Genomic DNA, 25,093 nt, shown 5'->3' with positions numbered 1-25,093 from the left:
AATCTCAGTCATTTAAATTCACGTGGCATGTCATTCTCTCATGATTGTTTGCTTGATCTATTCATCAAAAGGTCTAGAGGACTGTGAACACGGTGTTCTCACCACTACTTTTAAAGATTGTCTGTCTGCACCCCTCGGCAATACCACTCCTACTCTTTTTAAAATGTTATCATTTGGTGTATATTTCCTCCCTTGTTCCCCATTTCTCCATATTAAGTTTTGTCTGACGGTCACTTTTACTATCTATAAGTCCATAGCTATTGTCTGAAATTTACTTACAGTTCTATTCACTATTAACTATACTGAACATTTTTTTAAATTATGAAAGGCACTGGCGACAACCAATTGGTGAATAGATGGTCTTTTTTTTGTGTAAAAATTGCCTTGAAATCAACAAAATGACTTTGAGACCTCCCAAAACTAATAGGGTCTATGTATAAATGTTCCACAGTACTATCCATATTATTGATGTGCCAGCTATTAATGCCTTTCTTGATACGCCTATTCCTCAAGAATTCCACTGATACTCAGCCAAGTAGCTATTCTTCATGTGTGGTTATGGACACCACAACAGGCCTCACATTGTGCTGGCACGTTACCTTTGGTTATCACTGTTGCACCGACTCAACATGTAAACTTATGCAATACTACAACACAATGATCAGGATTAGGAATCATGGTTGACTTTTCCACTCTCATAAGGGCCAACTATAGTGTTCTCCGTGCTGGCCCAATTGGGATCATGGATTGAAGACAAAATTGAAACCAAGAGCTTCCCTGTTCTTCGTCACTCAGTAATACTTTAGCTGACATTCTTTTAACTCCTAAAACATTATGTAATCATGATCAAAGTTTTATTTCTATATATAAAAAATGGTACTGCACTAAATGCTATGACCTTGCTGTACTAATGATTGAGTTCTTGTAAATGCAATGGTGCCACTGAAAGAGAGGCACAGTAGGCTAGTGTCAGAAGAGAGGATGTGAACTGGGACATAGGAGGTTGCAATTTGTGAGTTGCGCAAGATGACGAAAAGATATACATACGGATGAGCATGCAAATGTTTCTATCAATGTTTTGAACCAATTTAGATCAGTTAAAGACAGGATTTAGAGGTCAGCAAGACCTACTGCAGTAGTTCAATGAATTATAGGCATTGTGAAGGGCCTGCAACGGGAGCACTCATGACTAAGGTGACAGACAGCAATTAGAATTTCAGCCGCAAAGAGGCTAAAGTGAAGGCAAGCATGGCTGTGGAATTGGAAACAGTAGCTCTTAAGAGATGAATAAGATATGGAGATTGAATCTCAGTGTAAGATTGATTAACATGATAGCTTTGAACAAGAATATAGAGCTAGAGTGTAACAAAATTGCAAAACAAAAGAGGGATAACAATGTAAGCAAAAAGGAATCACGCAAGGTCTCGCAATAGGACAATTTTGGATCTGGCATCTTGTTTGATGTCATTGACATGCAATTTCTTGAAAATTCTTCTTGCACTAAAAATAAGGATTTAAAATTTTTAAAAATTATCACAATATCTTTCATGTTTAATTTCCCAAGTATTCTCTCTCTTCCTTTCCATGATTACTTTGCAGACCTATTTGAGTAATGCTTATGTGGGTTTACTGCATCACGATCATTATGTTAATTCGCCATTCCATCCATTTCTGCTTCAACAGTTTTCCAATAACTAGGCATTGGGATTAAATGACAATCACAATTTCAATAAAGCAGGCAGAAGAACATGTATTCTGTAGGTGCTGCATTTTGTAAGGAGATAAAAAATATGCTGGGCTTTTGACCTTCTGAATGCTATAAACCTTTACAGAAGCAAAAGTATTAACTGGTTAATGAAATAAACAAACTATAAAACCACCTGAACACATGCTTTATTGTTGGAAGTGCCAACAAAATGTGAATAGAAACAATATCCTCGTAAAAAGATAAATAGGAAGTTATTACTGAGTGTTACCTTTCAGACACCATTACAAATAAGCTGCATTTCAAGTCATTAGTAAAATGTGCTTACTTCGGATTTGCTTTTTAATTTCCTTGGCTGGGTCCAACCAGTTCTGAAATAGAACATTTGATATGTTTAGCGTTACAAAAATAATATGGAATAACAAAATGAAATAAATTAGTTTAGTGCAGGATATCAATCACCTATGGTGCAAATGGGTCATCCTAAATTAAGTCGCAATTAGTGAAAACAATACTTCTTTTATTGAGAAATTATGCTGATGGTCAGGACAAATTGTGAAAGACATGAGTGAGATTGACAAGAATAAGAGACCAAATTAGGTAATTAAATACTGAAAGATTTAGGTGCCATCAGGTGGAATCCAAAAGGAAGGGTCACTGAGGAAGGCAAGTAGATTTGATTTGATGGGCAATTAAAATACTTAACTTTAATCCCAGTTTACAGGCTTTGGAGTAGAAATAGATACACTGTGGTTGGCTCTAAGCTATTGGTCCAATTTTTGTGGCTATAAGAATGGTGAGGCTCACAGAGCTACTCGTGGCATACATAATTAAACAAGGAAATCAAGAGGTTGCCACACAAGTTGCCTTGCTCTTCCAGAAGCTTTGCACTAACAGTGCTCACCAAGGGATTTTGGCATTCACATCTAATTATATATATATATTACATAGAGAAGGGTTTGACTGTGCAGTACCTAACTACTAATTACCCACTAAACAGGTCAAGAAAGGTTAGGATTTGCACATTAGAGTACATGCAAATACTTTAAGTTTAATCATTCTTAATTGCTGCCATACAACCTCTTTGGCATTGAAAATGAAATTATTGAAGTGTGGAGTCTCATTCCTTCAGACTTGAATTGTTAAAGATTTTTTAAAATTAAATCTTTTAAATTGAATAAAACCTTATCCATCATCTCTCTTAATCCCATCCTTCTTTCATAGAATTTACATTGCAGAAGGAGGCCATTCGGCCCATCGAGTCTGCACCGGCTCTTGGAAAGAGCACCCTACCCAAGGTCCACACCACCACCAGTAACCCCACCCAACACTAAGGGCAATTTCTCTCTCTATTTCACTTTCTGTACATTAGTTGGCACTGCACCAAGTATTTTAATTATGTTCGGACTCCATGTGATACAATATGGTTTATTTCAATTCAGTTGGCTGAAAAGAGACACTTTTGTTGTCCTGTTCACAATCTCCTGTAGAGGGCACTAAATTGCTTTGCCTTTCTAATAACCTGAAGCTGCAGTGTAAAACCTTAAGGGTAATGAACAAGCAAAAGCTAATTTGCAAGCTTCCAAAAAATTAATAACTCAAAAGCACCTCAAAATGTGAGTCTCTGACATGTGAAAAACAATATAGTTACACTGCAAGTGCAGTGGAACACAACTCAAATTAAGCAGCAGACATCTCCAAAAATGCTCCTTCAGAAATCCTGGAAACTACAATGAATATGGGTATTACATTATTTTTGTTCAATTTCTTTTGAAATATTTTGGAAATAAATTAATTTTCTTTACGAATTAACTATTTTCCACCAAATAATTTTTAACTCACACCCAGTTTTACTGACAAATGACTGAGGCTATAGGCAGCAATTTAAATGGCATAGATCTTCCAAACACTCGATGGGAGCAGCATCGATGATATATTTCTAGGGAAATTGTTCCATCTGAAGAACTTTAATTTTTTAATTAAAAATTACAATTATACTTGCATTCCTGTTAACTTCAGTCAATGTTACACTTCATAAATGATAATCGATAATCTTTCCTTCTATTAAAAAAGGATAAAAATCTAACAGATTGGATTTTCAAGAGATCAACTAGACCAAGATTTCCTAAAAAGTTCTCTCTCCAAAGCTCTCTTCCACCCTTTCCCCAAAATAGTTCAAAGCCATATAACCATCACTAGAGCAGGTTCACAAAGATATTATACTTTATGCAACCTGTCACCCCTCAGATACATACCCTGCAACCCTCTCGGGTTTCTGCAACTACTTTTCATTCAACCCTCAATTCACATAACTCTCATAAACTCTTGCTAGCTCCCTGGTTTTAGCTCCCACTCTTTATCCTCTTCCTACCACTCTTCTGCCACTCCAATTTCCTGCAGGCAATGATTTTTACTCCCTGCAGAACTTTTATTCTTTCCTTCAGCCTACTCTAAGGTTATGGAACTTGAAGAATTAGTGACCACTGTATGCACTGGTGACTATCACTTACAGCAGTAGTTAAGAGCTCTGAAGAGGCATGGGGCAGAGGGCTGGGCTACAATGATTGTGCAAGTCAAACATGGATATTTATCCAAGGTGGAATTTCATTCCTATATCTAATCAAGTGTAAAATAGCAAATAAACTTGTGGTACACTACTTGCTGCTCCTTCTGAAAGTCCCTAAATGCCAGAGAGCAAGTAGGTGAGGATTCACATCTTCTGATCTCAACCCAAAGCAAACATTCTTCAAGAAAAAGGTCCAATGACTGCAATATCAACTGTCAGGTGTTAAGATTGCTCCAGAACTTTATGTGCTGAAGATCTGGCAACATAACCTACACATCAGCTTAAAATAGTTCTTCTCACGCTGGCCACTGCTCACATTCTCAGACGGAACGCTTGACAATCTGCCTTAACTACTCTAGTTCCAAATCCAATGTGACCTCTATAGGCTGTAGTAAATAATATACGCTGCAACTACATTTGGGCCAATATTAAAAGATTAGATTACTTCCTGACAGTATTACCATTTCCAGAGGTAATAATGCACTATGGACCCTTCTTTTTCCTAGAATGAAGGAGAACATTTTACCATCCACACCTCCATGTTGGGGATTCTTTCAATTGGCTGGTCACTAGACTTCAGGGGCGAAATTCTCCGCTATCGGCGCAATGTCTGCCGACCGGCGCCAAAAACGGCGCAAATCAGGCGGGCATCGCGCCGCCCCAAAGGTGCGGAATCCTCCGCATCTTGGGAGGCCGAGCCCTAACCTTGAGGGGCTAGGCCCGGGCCGGACTGATTTCCGCCCCGCCAGCTGGCGCGGAAATGACATTGCGGGCGGCGCATCCACGGGAGCGTTAGCGGCCGCTCACGGCATCCCCGCGCAGGCGCTGTGGAGGGAGTCTCTTCCGCCTCCGCCATGGTGGAGACCGTGGCGAAGGCGGAAGGAAAAGAGTGCCCCCACGGCACAGGCCCGCCCGCGGATCGGTGGGCCCCGATCGCGGGCCAGGCCACCGTGGGGGCATCCCCCGGGGCCAGATCGCCCCGCACCCCCCCCCCAGGACCCCGAAGCCCGCCCACGCTGCCTTGTCCCGCCGGTAAGGTAAGTGGTTTAATCCACGCCGGCGGGACAGGCATTCTAGCAGCGGAACTTCGGCTCATCCGGGCCGGAGAATCGCGGGGGGATTCCCACCCCCGCCGAATCTCCGGTGCCGGAGAATTCGGCAACCGGCGGGGGCGGGATTCACGCCAGCTCCCGGCGATTCTCCGACCCGGTGGGGGGTCGGAGAATCTCGCCCCAGGTTTTTGTTTAGGAAGGCATGTGTATTCATTAAAGATACGAGATTGAGACATAAATATTAACTCTTTTTGGCTTTTCTTTTCTATGTTCATTGATTATATAAGAGAGCCCCTCTTTCCAACAAATTGGTCAGATCTGAGCTAACATTAAAAATGAAGTCTAGGTTTTTGGCCAGTCCAAAGAATTACTGAGGAATGTTTTAAACTTGGTTTTTCACCTGGATGTAGCTATACTGCAGTGGATGAGAAGCTGAAGTGATGAGAGGCTACATAATTGGAGATCTCTCAATATCTGATCCAAGTGACTTGCACCCAAAAAAACCACTTCACACTAATTTAAAAAAAAACATTTTTTCCTTAAAATTACTACGCCTATATGCAGAGTAGACAGGGCAAACCCTTAATCCATCCCATTACCTGCTCCAAAAGCCAATCCAAATTCAAATTGAAACCAATTCATGGTCTCCCCAAGAGAGACAAACAAGATCCAAGCTGACAGGAAAAGGCATTGCACCTCATCTTGGGCTTGATCTGACGCTTGATCTTAGCAGAAGGCCGAGAAGCAATCAACTCCCACTAATTTAAGTTGCGCACTGAAACTGGTCTCTAAATAAAGTATCATCTGACCTATATTTCTGCAAAAATAAAGTAGGCACCGAGATAAAGCAGCATTTCTGCTTTAATTCATCTTTCTGTAAAATCAGTGAACAGAGGACAACACAGTTCAAAGCAGCTACGTGAGTAGCAGCATTGCCTCAGCAAGAAAAAAAACAAAACTAATCTTCTCCCTATACAACCAACCCAACATTTAACTATCTAACTTACCTTTTGATTTTCAGAGTCTCGAAATGTCAAACCAAAGTAATCTTTTTCCAGAAGGTTGAGCTGCCCACAGACTTTGTCAAAGAGGACCTGTCCCTTTGCACGTTTCTGCCAAAAGAAAGATTTCTCAGTGTAAAAACAACACCAATCAGCGAGAAAATCAAATAGATCTCAAGATTAATATCTTTGCTTGCAAAAAATGGTTGCAATATTAATAGGGGGGAAAAAAACAAGACTGTTTTTTTTAAACACTCAATTATATACACACAAATATATGTGAAGTTGTTTATTTGAAAAGGAAACCTCTTACAGAAGCAGTATCCAGCAGTGGTATGCCAAACTCCCTCGCCCTCACTTCACCCACAGTACAAATTTAACCAATGTTAAAAATTAATGCGACTTTTTCTGCAGCACTTTTATTTTATACGCACCCATTATTAATTTAAACTAATTTTTATAACTCGCAGTTATGTAGCAATGACTGTATGATATAACAACTTCTGCCAGTAATTTTACCTGAGACTAGAACAAAGAAGATATGATCTGCTAATTTCCAGTAGCAAACTCTAAGACAATATGAATCTTCCTTTGCCAAAATTATCATAGAATTTACAGTGCAGAAGGAGGCATTTGTAAATGAGAGTGGAACAACAGCATTGGATGTTAGAGCAATTATAATAGGTACAAAGAGTATTAGAACATAGATTCAATTCATCCACACAATTGAATATTCAATCCATATGCCTTTTCATTTTTGTGTGGCACTTAATGCAAACTCTGGGAAGTACCAATCAACAGCCAATTTCCTTCTTAGAAGGCAGTACGGTCAGAAGAAGAGTCATACCCAAGGTCACTCTTGCGCACCCAAGCAGCTCATTTTAAGATGGCCCTATTGTAATTCTTGGGTATATTCCTTACTGACAATCACTGCTAAAAGAAATTGTCAATTTTTATTTCACTTAACAAAATGTAACCAAATGCTTAAGATGGAAAGAAACCCTGGTCTTTGGTGAAAATGCAGAAAAAGGCAATAGTGAATCAACAGCCTGCTTTACACAGTCCTGATATAATTTTCCATTGAAGACAGCATACATTTTATTATTGATTAACTACTGCCCCTTGCAGATTTTTGCCAGAAAGAAACAAGCTTCAACTCGACTGCCTGCATAACTGCAAAATTCCCTCAGCACAGTTCTTTCTCAATATACTTCAATAACCTCCAAGAATCATTACCACTACATTAGTGAAATTAAATATATGTACATAGGAAATAGCAATTCCTTACAAAGAAAACATCAATAGCACAATTTTGGAATTTAGATGGCTACATTCCAGCAGTTTAAAGTTTTTCTGTGACTTAACTGACCTGCCATGTTTGAATGATTCCACCAAACACATTAGATATTTCCTGTTGAAAATGAAAGTCCACTCCACCTCTTACCATAATATAATCACATTGTGAATGTTCCTTTTAGTTAATTAGATTTGATATTGTCTCAAATGACAGACATGTTCCCATTCAAATAGATCAATTGCAGAAGTACAGGAGTACAGGAATAGGTCATTCAGTTCCTTTGTTCTGTTCCACCATTCAATTAACTCATGGTTAATCTGCTCCCAAACTTCATTCACTCACTTCACCATCCCCCACCCACCGTAATACTTTGATCCTTTGGCTAACAATAATGATATCAAAATATTTTATTGTTCATGCATCCACAGCTTTTTTAGGAAAGAAAAGTTCCAGATTTCCCTTAATTTTGGTGCAAAAATCTGCTTTCTGATGTCTCCCTAATTCATTCTTAAGTTTATTCCCCTTGTTCTGAGCACTTGGACAGCACAAATATGAGCTGAACAGGAAGAGCCATTATGGATTTGTGTAATGGATAATTTTTGAGATTAACTAAAGTGGTAGATAAGATAACTGGATGTTTACGCATAGACCTCCAGAATGTGTTCAATATGTTTCACGCAAGACACTCTGAAAATGTGTAAAATGGGAGATAACTTATTGACATAAGAATGGAATTGGTTTGGAGATAAGGAAGAAGTACAGAGATAATAGAGTATGTAATCAAATCAGCAGGCTTTGACCAGTGGTGTTTCGCAGGGATCTGTACTATATTTATCAATGATTGGACAAAGGAATACTAATATCCAGGTTTGCTCATGACACAAAGTGAAGTAGCACAGTAAATAGTATAGAGGGAGTAGAGAGTTGTGAATGGTCATTGGTAGTTAAAAGACTGAGGCAAAACTGGCACATGGAGTGTGTGAAAGTATGAGGTCATCCATTTTGGACCCAAGAAAGATAGATTTGAGTATTTTCTAAATAGTGGGTAGCTGGGAACAAGGGAAAAATTGGAGACACATAGGTGGGTTCATGTAGGTAAATGTCAAGTTAATAGACAGTGTCACGCTGATGGGAAATTGTGATAAAGGTATAGCTACAACTTCTCTAGCATATCAAACAGTTTAAAGAAAGCCTGTTAAAAAAATACAAGAAAAGTCGGTGACCAAGGATGGCTCCCACCAGTCACCTAATATCTGGTTGTAAGTTGTCCGCTTTTTGGAAAATTCCTATATGCATTGCACTGCTGACGTGCCCTGACATGCTGTTGTTCACGGATTTACAAATCTGGGACGTCCATTTCAAAAAGGTACTCTTGAAAAGAGGACATTAAAATACTAGGGGCGAAAGTCTCCAGAAACGGCGCGATGTCCGCCGACTGGCGCCCAAAACGGCGCCAATCAGACGGGCATCGCGCCACCCCAAAGGTGCGGAATGCTCCGCACCTTTGGGGTCCGAGCCCCAACATTGAGGGGCTAGGCTGACGCCGGAGGAATTTCCGCCCCGCCAGCTGGCGGAAACGGCCTTTGTTGCCCCGCCAGCTGGCGCGGAAATGACATCTCCGGGCGGCGCATGCGCGGGAGCGTCAGCGGCCGCTGACAGTTTCCCACGCATGCGCAGTGGAGGGAGTCTCTTCCACCTGCGCCATGGTGGAGACCGTGGCAGAGGCGGAAGGGAAAGAGTGCCCCCACGGCACAGGCCTGCCCGCGGATCGGTGGGCCCCGATCGCGGGCCAGGCCACCGTGGGCGCACCCCCCGGGGCCAGATCGCCCCGCACCCCCTCCAGGACCCCGGAGCCCGCCCACGCCGCCTTGTCCCGCCGTTCAAAAGGTGGTTTAATCCACGCCGGCGGGACAGGCAATTATTCGGCGGGACTTCGGCCCAACCCGGCCGGAGAATCGAGCGGGGGGGCCCGCCAACCGGCGCGATTCCCGCCCCCGCCAAATTTCTGGTGCTGGAGACTTCGGCAACCGGCAGGGGCGGGATTCACGCCAGCCCCCGGCGATTCTCCGACCCGGCGGGGGGTCAGAGAATGACGCCCTAGGTGCTGGACTTTAATTAAATGTAATTCTGTCAAGACAAAGGGAACTGTTAACCTAGCCAGATATCGAACGGACATTCTTGTGGTAGAATAAATAACCCATCACTTGTTGATTTATACTATCTTGAAATGTGTCAAAAGTTTGAGATGAATGATCAAAAATGTGATTACTTGTTTAACAACAATGACTGCAAGATATGTTATTTGAATTTCTTCTTTAAATATGCAGATAGGTTTAAGGGTTGGTTTTGCCTAGACAGTCAGAGAAAAAATTAACAGAAAACACCATTGAATGAAGCAGTAAGGAAATTCTTTATGAAGCTGAAATTGACACCAGAAAAGTGCAAGGGGCTGTTTAGCACAGGGCTAAATTGCTGGCTTTGAAAGCAAACCAAGGCAGGCCAGCAGCACGGTTCAATTCCCGTAACAGCCTCCCCGAACAGGTGCCGGAATGTGGCGACTAGAGGCTTTTCACAGTAACTTCATTGAAGCCTACTTGTGACAATAAGCGATTTTCATTTCATTTTCAGTTACCTGAACTTCAATTCAACTCCAAAGATTTTAACGGAAACCAGCTACTTTCAAATGGCTGCAACATTCAACAATCCACACCTCAAGAACAAGCAACGGATTTAATCGTATATTTTTTAAAAATTTATCTGGACTCTAACTTTTCTTACCTCTGAGATTTGTACATGTGTGTCATGGTGTCGTTTATTATTCTTTTGCTCGGGTTAAGTAACTAATAAACTTACCTCTTTCTTTGACTCAAGAAAACATGGTTTGATTGGCTCCTTACTACAAAGTAAGTAAATACATTTGGTTTTAAATTGCATCAATGGAGAAAGTAAATTTTTAAAAAACCTTTGTTGCGGCCAATTGAGAAGTTTGAATATAAGGGGAACCTGGTCACTTCACTGCTCCTCACGTAGTCGTAATAACAGGTCCAAAAAGGAGCATTTGCCTTCATTTCAATATAGCTAAACATAGTATGCTGTACAACAGCAAGATCAGGTTAGATAGATCCCATTTGGTTTATTAGAATACCCCATTATAAGTGTTGGATGCATTCCTGGAAACCATCTCCATCGAGTTTACATACCTACAAAGCAATTTTCCGAGTTAAATGTATGTGATAGCAGGGGATGGGTTGCCAAACATGTATTCCAGTCCTGATACATAAACATGAAATACACTATTTGTAAGCCAAAAATAAACTAATAATATGAATAAACCTTATATATTTCCAGTGCTATGCAAGGAACAACGGTTCTTTGCAAAGAAAACAGGCTTTATTTGTGCTGATTGCTCTATAATGAGCCACGGTCACACCCCCACTCACAGTGAGCTCACTCCAAGCTGGACTCGAGTCACATCCCTGGAGTCGATCACAGTAGGCCAAGCACAGACCAGTGTGTCTACCATTAACAAGCCAGGGGTCACTGGTTCGGAACAAAATGGTAGTCAGAGTGTTGACCTCCTCGTGGTCACAGATGACTGGTCCAACACTGGTCAGCTTCATGGCCTCAGCACTCTTCACCATCATGTTGGAGAATATTGAGCACTTCAGCGAACCCCGAGAGATCCAGGATGCAGTGGTGGTGATTGGGGTCAAGGCTTCACTTGTGTCTAGTGAGGATTGAAAAATCATCCTCAGAGTATCTGCTATCTCCTCCCTGCCCTCCTTCAGAAGCCTCGTAAACAATCCATCTGGCCCTATGGCTTATCAACCTTAAAGGATTTCAATCGTTAAAGCACTTCCTCGCTCTTTATTATTATCCCACCCACTATCTCACAGTGTTCCTCCTAGACTACTATATCTGCATCATTCATTTCCTATTTTTTAAAATATAAATTTAGAGTACCCAATTTTTTTTTTCCAATTAAGGGGCAATTTGCATGGCCAATCCACGTATCCTGCACATTTTTGGGTTGTGGGGGTGAGACCTATGCAGACACGGGAAGAATGTGCAAACTCCACACGGACAGTGACCTGGGCTGGAACCGAACCCAGGACCTTGGCGCTGTGAGGCAATCGTGCTAACTACTGCGCCACCATGCCCGTCTTCCATTTCTTTTGCAAACATGGAGACAAAATATTCATTTAAGCCCTTCCCACAGCCTCTGCATCTACACACACATTCTCACTTTTTCCTTAACTAACTTTTTACCATTAATATCAATATATTAAACATATTGGGTAAAACATCTTTGGGTTTTCTTTAAATTTACTTGCTAATTTTTTTTATACCCTCTTTGATTTCCTTATTCCCTTTTTGACTTTGTCCTTTCCAATTCCTATACCCGTTGAGGCTATCTGCAGTGCTTAGCTCTTTATGCCTATCATGCGCTTTCCTTTTCTGTTTGATCTTCCCTTGTATTCCTCTAGACAACCAGGGGGGGTCTAGATTTGGCAGTCCCACTCTTATTTTTAAAGAGGCCCTGTCTACTTTGTACATTTAGGGTCTCTCCTTTTCGTGCTTCCCCCTAGTTTGATTGATTGATTAATTTATTGTCACATGTACCGAAGTACAGCGAAAAGCATTTTTCTGTTGCCAAGGGAACGTACATAGTAGACAAAAAGAATAATCGACAAAGTAAGACAAATAGTGATTGGTTAAAGTGCAGAACAAGGGGCCAAACAAAGCAAAAACATAAGCAAAAGCAGCACAGGGTGTCGAGAATAGTGTTCTTACAAGGAACAGATCAGTCAGAGGGAAAGTCGTTGAGGAGTCTAGTAGCTGTGGGGAAGAAGCTGTTCCTATGCTGTGCCGGTCTTTAGACTTCTGTATCTTCTGCCTGGTGGAAGGGTCTGGAAGAGGGAAAAACCTGGGTGGGAGGGGTCTCTGACAAGGCTGTCTGCCTTCCTGAGGCATTGGGTGCTGTAGACAGAATCAATGGGAGGGTGGCAAGCTTGTGTGATGTATTGGGCTGAGTTCACCACACTCTGCAGTTTTTTGTGACCTTGGGCTGAGCAGTTGCCATACCAAGCTGTGATGCAGCTGGATAGGATGCTCTCTATGGCATATCAATAGAAGTTTGAGAGAGTTGATGCAGACATGCTGAATTTCTTTACCTTCCTTAGGAAGTAGATACGTTGTTGGGCTTTCTTGCCTGTTCCACAGATTCATCCTCTAGCAGTGCTGGCCAGTTCACCTCAGCCAAGTCCCTTCTCATTTCTACAAAATTGCCTTCCCCCAGTTCAAAATTTTTACTCTTGCTTTATCTCTGTCCCTTTCCATGTAATACTGAATCTAACTGAATTGTGATCACTATCCCCGATCTTCACCCACTTGCCTTGTTTGTTGAGCCGTTTAGTATATTATCCCTTGTCACAACTGGAATTGATTTCTTGACCATTTAGTGCCACTCCCCCTCCTTTAATCTCCCACTCTGTCATGCCTTAAAACTTTGTATTAGTGAAATTGAGCTGCCAATTTTGCCCCTCCTTTAGCCAGGTTTAGCCAATCATAGCAATGACATCCTGCTGCCATGTGTCTACCTGTGCTCTTAACTGGTCCATATTGTTTGTAATACTCCTGGCGTTGAATTATAAACAGTTTAACCCCACCAATTTCCCTTGCTGGACACTTTTAAAACTTTGCTTCTCCTGTAATTCCAAGTCTATCACTGCATCGTCTAGATCACTATCTAATATTCTAACTCAATTTTCCTGATCTCAGTTTGATCATTTTGGCTTCAGGGAACCATCATGGTGCCTAAATGTTCAGGCTTGTGATGCAAATAACATTGGACCTCAGGTTTCATTTTTACGTCTGCAGGTAAGTGACAAAGCACAATAGATGAGGAGGCAGCTGCTGCCATTGTAGAAAACCTCATACAAGTGAGGAAACTGAGACACCAGACCAAGAAGGGAGAAAATAGATTAGAAGGTGTCCAACAGCAGGTCATGGGGACGGGAAGTACTCTGTATCAGGAGTACAATTGCAAAAAAAAAAATTTCCTGTTGGTTGCGGCCAAAGTTTCTTGAGCACTGGTTGCCTTAGGGTAAACCAACCTTGTGATGGGAACTTCAGACTGGTATCAGGATCCTAATTTGCACCTGCACAATATCAGGTGTGGGCACTGCACGCCTCGTTTTTGGATTTTCCCAACATGGCAGGCAACACACTTCCTGCTCATAAACATCAACTCCTGTTCACTCTGTGGACAGCTCAGGAGACTGTTTATCGCCTAACAAATGAGTATACACAGCCACATGTCTGGACCCTGGCGTTTATGCAGTTCAACTTCAATTACATTTCAATGGAAGAAGCCTCTGCTTAGTGTACACCTACAAACTGGAACGGGGACAGTGGGGCTCGAGTCTAACTGGAACTATTTATGGCCCATTTTGTAATTTTGCTTATAAATCCATGGCGTTTTCTGCTCCTTTAATATTTTACACTTACTCACCGATTTATACAGCTCCCTATTGTGATATCGTTCGGATCTCTTTTTGGAATGAAAAGGTAGGGAGAGGTAGGATGAGACGATAGGATGAGAAGTTAGGGAGGGGTAGGATGAGAAGGCAAGTCGGCAGATTGCTCAATCAAAACTATTTACAGATCTGTTGGGCACTTTGACCCTTTCCTCTATTTATAACCCTTGAGTTATGTTGACAAAAGGCGACTACGTAGTCAGCTGATTTCTTCACAACAAAAACCAAAATGACCTGTGCAACAAGCTAATAAACAGAAACAAACTAATGCAACAATAAGGTGTGCTGGAAGAGTTTAAGGGCTTGAAAAATATCAACATGGGAGTCATGAAACAATATCTGAAGTATGAGCTATCAATTTCAATAACTATACAAGAAATTTCAAACCCAGTACATCTCGAGGAAACATGACCTTTACACGCTGATTATTTTTAATGAATAATTCATCAAGCTTCTCAGATTAGATTTAATGTCGATCATAAAATGTCATCCACAGGTTCATTACATTCACGATAATTTGGAATGACTGATTTAATCTACAGGACAATTCATATTATAAAACTATCATATACTGAGATCCTTCTTGCCAAATTTTTGTTCAGTACTCAATGGGAGGCTTGTATCAATTTTCCAGATTTGTTATGCAAAAATGCTTTGTTTACATTCCATAAGACATTAGTGGGAGTATTGCACAAATAAATTTCAGTAACACTTACAAAGTTGACACAAATACGGTCTTCAGAAATACAGACATAAAATATTCCAGGCTTAGATTTCAGAGTGCAAATAATCCCATTAAAATCAATGATGTATCTGTCAGGTTTGCAGTTAGAAGATTTCCAAATTACCAATCTGAGCAAGAATTCATCCATAATGTACAGGCATCCAATCACAATGACAACAATTATATTTTATTCATAATATTATTCACTGCTTTGATTTACGATAAGAGCACTACAAGGAATGTATATTTCAAGATTAAATAATGTTTTCCGTAAATATCTACGACAGTGATAGTGAAAGAAACTTTTATTTGATCATGCAATGAGAAGATCACTGGCAGGGTAAGCATTTACTGCCCATCCCTAACTGTCTTTGAGAGCTTGAACCACTGCAGTCCATCTGGTGAAGGTGCACCCAAATGCTGTTCCAGAGGAAGTTCCAGGGTTTGATCCAGCAGCAGTGAAGAAATGCTAATATAGTTCCAAGTCAGCATGGTTTGTGACTTGGAGGGAAGCTTTCAGGTGGTGGGGTTTTCATGTGTCTGCTGCCCTCTTATTATTCTGGATGGTAGAGGTCTAAAGTTTGGAAGGTGCTGTGGAAGGAATTCTGATGATTTGCTGCAGTGCATCTTACACACTGGCACTGTGTGCAGGTGTTGCAGGAAATGAATGGAAATATCACAGCTAGTCACTCTTATATTCACCTCCCAACAAATGATCAGCTACAGAACTGGGAGCTGTCACTTGTCCAATGTTTTGGACATCGAATATCAGAGACTTCAGTTTCCATTGGGTTCTTCAGTAGGAGTTTGGCTGAATCCATGGGGGAAAGATAACAATTTGTATTATTTTGTGCCTTTAAGCTAAAACCATGCAAGCCAGTAGTTAAACCACACCTGGAATACTGTGGACAGTTTGGTCCCCTTATTTCAGGCATTGGAAGCAGTCCACAAAAGGTTCACTAGGTTGATCCCCAGTCTGGAGAGGTTGAACAGATTGGGCCTGTATACATCGGAGTTTAGAAAATGAGTATTGAAACATATAGGGTGGGATTCTCTGCCACACCCGCCCGGCAACCAGAAATTCCGACCGAGTCAATGGACCTTTACATGATCCGCATCCCGCCCGTGGCGATCTTGCGGCAGGCAAAGTGGAAGAATCCAGCCCATAGGATTCTCAGGGGACATGACGGGGTAGGTGCCTAGTAGGTTTCCTCTTGTAGGAGGGTCCATTACTGGAGGGAATAATCTCAAGAGTAAGGGCTCACCCATTTAAGACAGTGATGAGGAGGAATTTCTTCTCTTAAGAGGGTAGTGAATCTGTGGAATTCTTTATTGAAGGATGAGTTATTAGGAAGGGGACGAAAAGGTTGATCAATGTGGTGTGTTTTAAGTGTGACCTTAAAAAGGGAAAAAGAAGAGTTGGAACGGCGGGGGAGGTCAGGATGTAAAGAATAGCTGTTGCCATTATTCTTTTTAGGGCACTCCAATGATCTCCTGCCACGGTTGCAGAGAAGAGCGAGCGATCACTGGAAAATCTTGGATAATGCGATTATTTCATTTACATTTCCGCAAAAGTTCCAATGCAAATGGGTAGCAATTTTCTATAAATAGGATGCAAATTTAAACGGAGAGATTTGGGGAAAAAAATCAGGTTATGCTTGTACAATTACGAAAATTCTAAATAAATGTAACACACTAAATCTTAAAGCCTGCAAGCAAAAAGATGGCAAATGAAATGTACCACAGCTCAACTTTGTCTTTTTGCATAACACTGCTAAAACTAATCTGATATGCACAAACAGACATCTGTTAATCCTAATACCATGATCATTAGTCACAATGCTGTAAAACCTGCCAAATCAAGCACCTCTTTTGCTTTACTGATTCACAAAAACAAAGTACCACGTTAAACGTTGAATAACATCAATCCAGTATCATTGTAATGCTGACACTTACTTTTCCATTTTTAAATAGATCAACAAGCTTGGGACTGGCAGGCATGTTAGTTGCTAGGAGAATGCTAATGAAAATAAAATTGAAAAAGCCTAGAAAATATTACAGTGGAAGAGTAGGTGGATGGCACGATTGAATTCAAACCTTTTGGGCAAAACAGCAATGACAGTAAAGGAAAACATATGTGCCTTGAAATTGAATGGCATACTTCCGCTTCTTGGGTACTAAACAGGTGCTTAAGCCTCCAATATGGCAGGCAGGAAGCACACACTTGTTCTGAGCCTAAAATGCGCCATCTGTCATATTAAGACAAAAAGGAAAAGACATCCCAAGCGTCAACTGAAACAGGCATTAGGCCTTTTCTCACATTCAAATAAGGACCCCATGCCGGTTTCAGATCCCCTTCTAACACTGCATCAGCTATTTTCAGGGGCATGCCATCTAACATGGGCTCCTTAAAGGGATGGCTACTAGCCGCACCCAACAAGTGTTCAAAATATACTTACCAGAGAGAACAAGGAGCAGGAGTGCTCCCACAGGCTCCACATTAAAACCCCATTTTCCATTGCCCCCTCCTCCCCCACCAATCATCAAGAAAGAGAATTGCATTTCAGCCATGACATTTGTGCTGGATTCTGGACTGGAATGGCCACTTAGGAGGGCATTCCTGCTGTTAAGATACTGCTGACACCAGAAAATGGACAGTCCTTATGCTCTCAGAAGCCAGTTGTTATCATTCTCCCTGAACTATGACAACAATATGAATACCAGTGGTCAAAGCTGCTAGTTGGATGTAGTGATAGTCTCAACACCTCACCATTAGGTGGGACTTCCGTTCATTCCAGGTAAGGCTGCATTATCTAGAAACCTTTAACAAAAAAACTGGCACAGAGGCACTGGACTCCATTATGAACCACGTCAACTATCTCAGCTACTCCAAGATTGCAGCTCAGTGCTTCCCTCAAATACGATGGCCATGAGGCATCCTTCTTTGATAGAACTAAGTCAGCAGGCCATGACGCCATATGCTGAATTTTGTGGAACCTTTACTCCCCAATGTTAGATCCCACTTAACAATGACTCTTTCTGAACCTTCTTGTTGTGTCTCATCAAGTTAAAATTCCTTATTGGAACTCTCTGCAAGCAAATTTCTCTGGGCTGCTGAATAATGGAGAACGGGGAGAGTCACAGTGCGGTGAACATGTGGCTTGTTGGACACCTCTTCCTTCTCTCTCCTTCGCAGTGGCCTCCGGTCCTGTCATTGCAAATATATACACATACATTCATACTTTATTAACATTCATACTTTATTATATATATATATAAACCTTGAGACAAGTAAATAGTTTAGTGCTGGAAGTTTAATTTGACTGGAAACTGCTCAACCTTTTAATGCTATAGAAGCAAGGCTAGTGAAATAATTAGTCTTCGGTAATGATGGCTAGCCCAAAAAGGGGTCCATGGATAGACAAGCCTCCTGCAATAGTAGGCAAGAAACCAAACAAATAGGGATTTGAAAATGGAGAAGAATAGTCGGCATTAGGTTCCTGAACAACGGTGAGGCTGGGCCGAATGGCCTCCTACTGCACCGTGACAATTCTGTGATGCTGAAGTCTTCCCAGGTCAACCTCAACACCCAAAAGAAATTGAATTATAATCGTGCCACATCCAAAAATGGTGATGAGAAACTTAAATCTGTGCAGACAATCATGATTGTATGATTGATGTGTGGATGTCGGAATGAGTGCAGATTGCGAGCTGAGGTGGTCATGTTGCTCTTGCTTTGCATTGAAAACAATGTAAAAAGAAGTGTAATCAAGATTCAATTTTTTCCCTGCAGAGGGAGCATCATGCCCAATGAAGGCATGTTATATTTGTAGAGTAACAGGTTGACAATAGAAGCATACATGATACGGGTGTAATAGTGATGTCAGGTCACATGACTGAGAAGTATTTGTTTTAAATGGTGGAGAAGCTCCAAACTCATCGAGAGATCCAAATGTGTAAATACCTGCTGTAAATGAAGAGTAATAATTTTGAGAAACCTGAGCAGCATATGTTGATAGGATAGATAATTCCCAAAACTGCCATCACAAAACAAAACATAGTGGCAGCGAGTAAAAGATCCAGTGAATGTTCAAATGACACAGGACTGGCAAGAAAAGTAATCCTCGAAAGAAGGAAGAAAAGGGAAACAATTTAAGATTCACCAAGACTTCAAAACATCACAGGAGCAACAGATGCAAGTTGAGACAAGGACCTCGTAGACTGGACAAACAGTGAACGCAGACCCAAAGCAGGAACAGGAACAATTCCAGGGCTCAGCAGAAGAATGGAATCCAGACTACCACTCCGAGAATCATTTCACGAGGATTGCAATGTAATCTGTTTGAGCCATTTGACTTAATCTGATAAAACAGAAACCCCTATTCATGTGTCTAGTTTAAACTAACACAGTTAGTTTAAACTAGAGGCTCGCAACATCCCAAGATTGAGCCAACTGAAGAAAACATTTCACAAGGTACGGAAGTGCTTCAGGATTATAGAAAATGGATCAAAAGACCAGGTCAGTACACTACCTTATGCAGTAGGATATGTTGTGCACGACGTGATAACAAGGCAGCGGGTTGATGAGACTTCAACTTTGAAGTGAAGAAGTCCTGTAATCATTCAACTCTTATTACAGGGTCCATCAGAATTTAATAAAAAGGGCTAAATTTAATAAAAGAAAGCAAAGACCATGCAAAAGAATAGAGTTGTTCATCAACAATCTTCAGACACTTGCAGGGATCTATGATTATGGAATCTTAAAGGATGAGCTGATTGGCAAAAGAACTGTAGTCCTGGTCCTAGACAAAGTATTATTAGACTCCTTACAGAGAGGATTTAACACTGCAGGTTGCAAGGAGAATTGAACTAAGAAAACAGTTTGCGTATTATCCGGGGGAAGGAGGTCTCATGGAGGAGATAGAGTGCGACCAGTTTGTAGGCCATAAAAGAGAAAGCATGCTAAGGCTACCAAAATGAGAAAAAGTGCGCCAACCACCATTTTGAAATATCTTCGGTGTGGCATGAACAAACTGCACAAGTGAGAAGAAAGTCCAGTGGAGGGAATGGGGGGATAACTGTGAAAAAGTCAGTCTTTTCAAAACAGGTTGCTTGAAAATGCTGACAACCTCTAAAAAGAGGAAGAACATTTTAATTAGGAGCCACATAGAATTGGTGGAAGAATCACAAGCGAAAGTATGAACCTTCCTGAAAGAGGTAAGTGATATTGAAAATAATGGAGTATTAAAGTCGAAGTGAATGGACACCCCACAGAGTTTAAACTAGACACAGAAATAGGGGTTTCTGTTTTATCAGATGAAGTCAAATGGCTCAAACAGATTACATTGCAATCCTCATCTATCAAATTACAGGGTCTTTGTGGAACAACTTTAAATGTGAAAAGCTGAAATACAAAGATCAAGAAGTACCTGAACCTCTCTGTCATTGAAAAATCAAGAATGCTCTTTACCATGCAGAAAGGTATGCCTAAAAATGAAATTAATCGATAAAAGTGGACCACGTTGCTGATTCGAAGTATATTTTGAATTACCAAAATTGTTTAACAGGGCTAGTGTGATGTCCAGGATGGGAAGAATGCGCAGTTGCTCTAGCCCCACTACTCTGCAGGTCGCACCATTAGTTAAAAAGTTTAATTCACTCACCAAAATGGCCAATTATTTGCCTTTGCTGCTGTTAGACCCAGAATAATTTTGACCAATAAACTCTTTCAATAACTCCAAATGATTGATTTATTATAAAACTAAACTTCCTTTTTGAAACAAGTTAGAAGTACTAGTTGACACACAATTTTACTTTGGAAGTATAATCATCTGTCCCTTTTAAAAATACCCCAGCATACATGCACGCACACAAACGCAAGCAAGCAAAGGACAAACAAATAACATTTCTGCTGAGATGGGGTTGTGGTGTTGGGCGCTCTGATGCACAGATGAGCCAACACAGTTGTATTTGGTACAACTCTATTTTATTTAAACTTCTATATACAGTTCGGTCTGGATACTCTGCACGTTGTGTCTCCCTGAGTGTGTAGTGTAACAGGTCTGTCCTTGTCCTGGTCTCCAGCTAATACTGGCCACCAGGTGTCGTGTTTGTCCTTTTATACTGTCCCTGTATGTGATTGGTTGTGGTGTTGTGTGTTCTGATTTGTCTGTTGGTGTGTCTATCATGATGTGTGTGTTTGAATATCATGACATCCCTCCTTTTTACAAAGATATGTGCCTACTTCGTTATAAATATAATCGTGTTGTGTGTGCATCTAAGAGTGTGTGTGTTATTTACAGCATGTGCATACGACGTAACTATATACATGGGGCGATGTCGGGTGCGTCATGCTAATGAGGTCGTACCGTAACAAAACATGAATGCAAAAAAAATTTGACTAGTGGTCCGGCCAAACGATATCTGGAACGATGAAACAACAACAGGTTATAATACAGCAGTGTTTAACGTTTAAACGTATGAACAGTGTTATAAGTCCAGTCTAATAGGTGTGCGACGACTTCGGGTTGACCGCCTCAAGGGTGGGTCAAGAACCACCGGCTGATGTGCAAGCCTGGCCACGGGTGGCGATGGAAGGGGCATGATCCGTGGCAGCTCCACAAAGTCATCCTTGGGAACCAGTGGAGGATCCGGCATGTGTGTGCGGTTCAGTTGCGAGCGTGGAAGGCGGCGCAAGGCTCGCCGATTGCGCCTACGCACCAATCCATCCGCCATGCATACCAGGAACGAGGTGGAGTCTTTTTTCTTTTTATGTTTGTGGTTGTGCCGCTGGACGGCATCTTGTAGCCGATGGGCCGTTGCCATTGAAGAGGCACCATCACTAATATCATGCAAGGCGATGAATGTGCCAGATGTTGAAGTCGGCCGAGACCGTGCATGCTGGTTCCGGCCACCTGCTGTGCTGGAAGGGCGACTCCGCAGAGAAACGTCGAAGCATGTCGCCTTGGAGAGAGAATTACTGCTCTCATCAACGTCTGGCGTTGGCGTGAATTGGTGTATCCGTCTTGGACCGCCTGTGCTGGTCGCCACTGCCGACCCAGTGTGACTGCCACGCGATCCATTCCCTGTCGCCATGGCATCCGCCGTCACCCTGAGCGTGCCATCACCGAGGCCGCGACACTGCCCGTCCGGAGCAAGGTCTGGCGTACGCGAATCAGAGTCGGCGCTTGGCTGCTCCCCATCTGGAGTCCCAACAGGTTCACTGGAGGCAGCCGAGATTCCCTGAAGCTGCACTTCTGGAGTCGGAACATGCAGGAATGCACCGACCAGTGGAGAGGCTCGAGCCATCAAGGCTGGAAGCGGTGCGGCGCCACCGCAGTCGTCAGTGGTCCCACCGTGATCGTCGAGTGCCTCTGTACACACTAGGCGAGGTCTGTCACCTTGCACCTTTTGCATGGGAAGTGGGATGCTGTCGTCACTCGTCTCACATCCCGTGGATAGATCCTCATTAGCAGCTTGCTGTTCACTAGGGTTGGGTAAATTGTCAGAGTTTTCATCTGGTGGTGCAAACCATGTCGGTGGACTGTCATTGTCTTGCCGTTGTCCTTCATTTGGGCTTTTCTTCTTTGGAATTTTAAATCTTCCCCCAGACATTGCAGAACCTTGTTTATTACCCTCAAGTTCTCCCATATGCATGGCCTCGAATGTAGGATCCAATGTTTCTTTCGACATTGTACTATTTTCCAAAAAACATTCCGTTTCAATTTTCTTCTCAGTTACCTCATATGTATCTTTGTCTAATGTACATGCCTTCATAGTCTCTGGGTCTGACTTTGCTGGAACTGGCATAGTCACAGTCTCTCTTTTACTGTTCTCAATTGCCCACATTATACTCCCCAGACATAACTGCTTAATCTCTGGGGTTAGTGTGGTACAATGGATAATCGGGTCGACCTTATCTGCATCTTCACCATTAGTGGAAAGCACACTTGGTTCACTTGAAACTGCTGCGGGTTTTAAATTCGTTATCTGGCTACTCGATGTCGGTGTCCTCAGGATTCTTGCTCCAATGTTCTGCTCATTTATCAGTGGAGTGTGTATAGATTCAATGCAGTTAATGTTCCCCTCAAGGTTTGAAGAGTCATTACTGACTAACTGCTGGTCTCCGAAGTTGGGACTTTGCGGTGTTGTGTTGAAGGGAGACATCTGTCCCTGCTGTAGGTATGATTCAGGTTGTGTTATTTCCATTAACTGAGGATCAATGTCTTGTCCATTTTTTTTTTCGTACTAAAACACTGGCAATTGTCAGTCTGCTCCTTGCAAGTTAAACATACAAGTAATTTCTTTAGCAAATCCTCAGCATCCTTCTGTGACCGTGCAGCATTATTAATCTCTGTTCGGCTATAATGATCCTGAAGGTCAGCGCATAAACCTTTTTCCTTCGGGCTTGGAGGAGGCGATTCCTTTGGCTTGTCTTCAGTTGGGCTTGAACAGTCATCAGCGCTGTGCCCTTCATTGTAGCATGAGAGACCGTCATGGTCATGCTGCTGTGCAGTGGAGCATGGTAGGCTGTTATAGCCTTCTTGCTGTTCACGTGAGCATGGCAGACTTGCATCGTCTGCCGCTGGTTGGTCAGGAGAGGTTGCTAGGCCCTCATGGTCTTGTTCCTGCAAGGACTGCGCATCGGAGTCAAGCATTTCTTCTGTCGTGGAGGCTGTCCACGAGCTCTCTGTGGAGGCTTGTGACACTGGAGTCACTTCTTGTTCGCGCAATGGCTGCGCTCTGGAGTCTTGCGTTCCTTCTATCGTGGAGTCGGGAACGCTGAGCGGGACGTGGACCATGCTCTGTGTGGCAGCAGGGCGCTCTCTGTGGGCTTGCCCGCTCCCTGTCTGTTAATTTCAGGCTGCGGCATCATCCTGCACTGATGAGTTGGGACGTCATATCTGCTGGGTTGAAGATCTTCAAATCCGAAAAATGAATCTGCATCTGCGTCGGATTCAATGTGAGGGTCGCCAATGTGCAACATGAAAGGTTCGTCCGAGTCGTAGTCGTCTAGGACCATGGAGCTGTCATTGGGCTCGCGAGGTCCAGAAAAAATGTAAAGATCGGTATCGAAGTATTCGAGGTCGGAATCATCGGCTTGTGCGTAGGTAACTGCTTGTTGCAGGGTTCTTCGGAGGTTAAATTCATCTCCTGGGTCAATTTGCGGCAATGTGCTGTCATTCCAGGTGAGGGAAGGTTGTTTTACAGCTTTAACAGATTTTTGTTTTTTGGATTTGGGACGTTTCCCTTTTAAATTGGATTTGGGACGTTTCCCCTTTAAATTGGTGCGGTCTGGGGCCTCTGACATCCTGACGCTCGGTATGTAGCACGTAGGAAGGGACTGCGCATGCGCAGATCACTGTTCCTTTACCGATGGCCGTTTTCTTGACTGCGCATGCGCAGGGTCTCGCGCATGCGCAAATGAAACTTCCGGTTCTGTGCACTGCTCGCGCAACTGTGCTAGCGTGATACCTTTAGCAATATGGCCGCCGACCTCGACCCAGCCCTCTCTCAGGACCGGGATTTCGTCCTCTGGGAATTTGGCCTCCGGGATCCCGGCCACGAGGTGAGTACTGCCGCTTTTCTTACCTTTACTTGCCGATTGGAGTGCGTTTTCCTCACAGTACTTGCCAAATTTGTCCAGGACTGCCTGGTAATCGTACCTTTGTTGCCTCCTGAAGAACCTGAACCTTGTGAAGATTTCTTTTGCTCTTGCACCGGCGATGGTGAGGAGAAATTAAATTTTTTCATTATCATCCAGGTCTTTGAGTTCAGCTGCCACCAGGAACAATTCAAACGCTTGCCGGAATCGCCGCCAGTTTTCGCGGAGATCGCCGTGGCACTGGAACGGCTGCGGAACCGGGAGCCAATACATCTTGCCTGGGTACTGCTGGTTGTCTCTGTACACTGAGGTATGCCAGCAGGTATCGATCCACTCCTGTACCATGTGGTGTTGGGTGCTCTGATGCACAGATGAACCAACACAGTTGTATTTGGTACAACTCTATTTTATTTAAACTTCTATATACAGTTCGGTCTGGATACTCTGCACGTTGTGTCTCCCTGAGTGTGTAGTGTAACAGGTCTGTCCTTGTCCTGGTCTCCAGCTAATACTGGCCGCCAGGTGTCGTGTTTGTCCTTTTATACTGTCCCTGTCCTTGTATGTGATTGGTTGTGGTGTTGTGTGTTCTGATTTGTCTGTTGGTG

The 25,093-nt window shown here is 42.5% G+C and overlaps 1 protein-coding gene across 20 annotated transcripts in view; it reads right to left on the bottom strand.

Moving 5' to 3' along the window:
* The window catches only part of LOC140385374 (band 4.1-like protein 3), a 322,225-nt gene that overhangs the window by 184,227 nt on the left and 112,905 nt on the right, over positions 1–25,093 (bottom strand). For all 20 annotated transcript variants that reach the window (XM_072467470.1, XM_072467472.1, XM_072467476.1 and 17 more), the window contains exons 4-5: positions 6,331–6,435; positions 2,034–2,076 (exon numbers count right to left, since the gene is read on the bottom strand). In XM_072467470.1, the coding sequence (XP_072323571.1) occupies positions 2,034–2,076; positions 6,331–6,435 (148 nt within the window). The remainder of the gene's footprint in view (positions 1–2,033; positions 2,077–6,330; positions 6,436–25,093) is intronic.

The sequence above is a fragment of the Scyliorhinus torazame genome, chromosome 11 (genome assembly GCF_047496885.1).
Source record: "Scyliorhinus torazame isolate Kashiwa2021f chromosome 11, sScyTor2.1, whole genome shotgun sequence".
In the NCBI taxonomy this organism is placed as follows: Eukaryota; Metazoa; Chordata; class Chondrichthyes; order Carcharhiniformes; family Scyliorhinidae; genus Scyliorhinus; species Scyliorhinus torazame.
The sequence above is the reverse complement of the archived record's forward strand: the minus strand, read 5'-3'. Positions and strand labels throughout refer to the sequence as shown.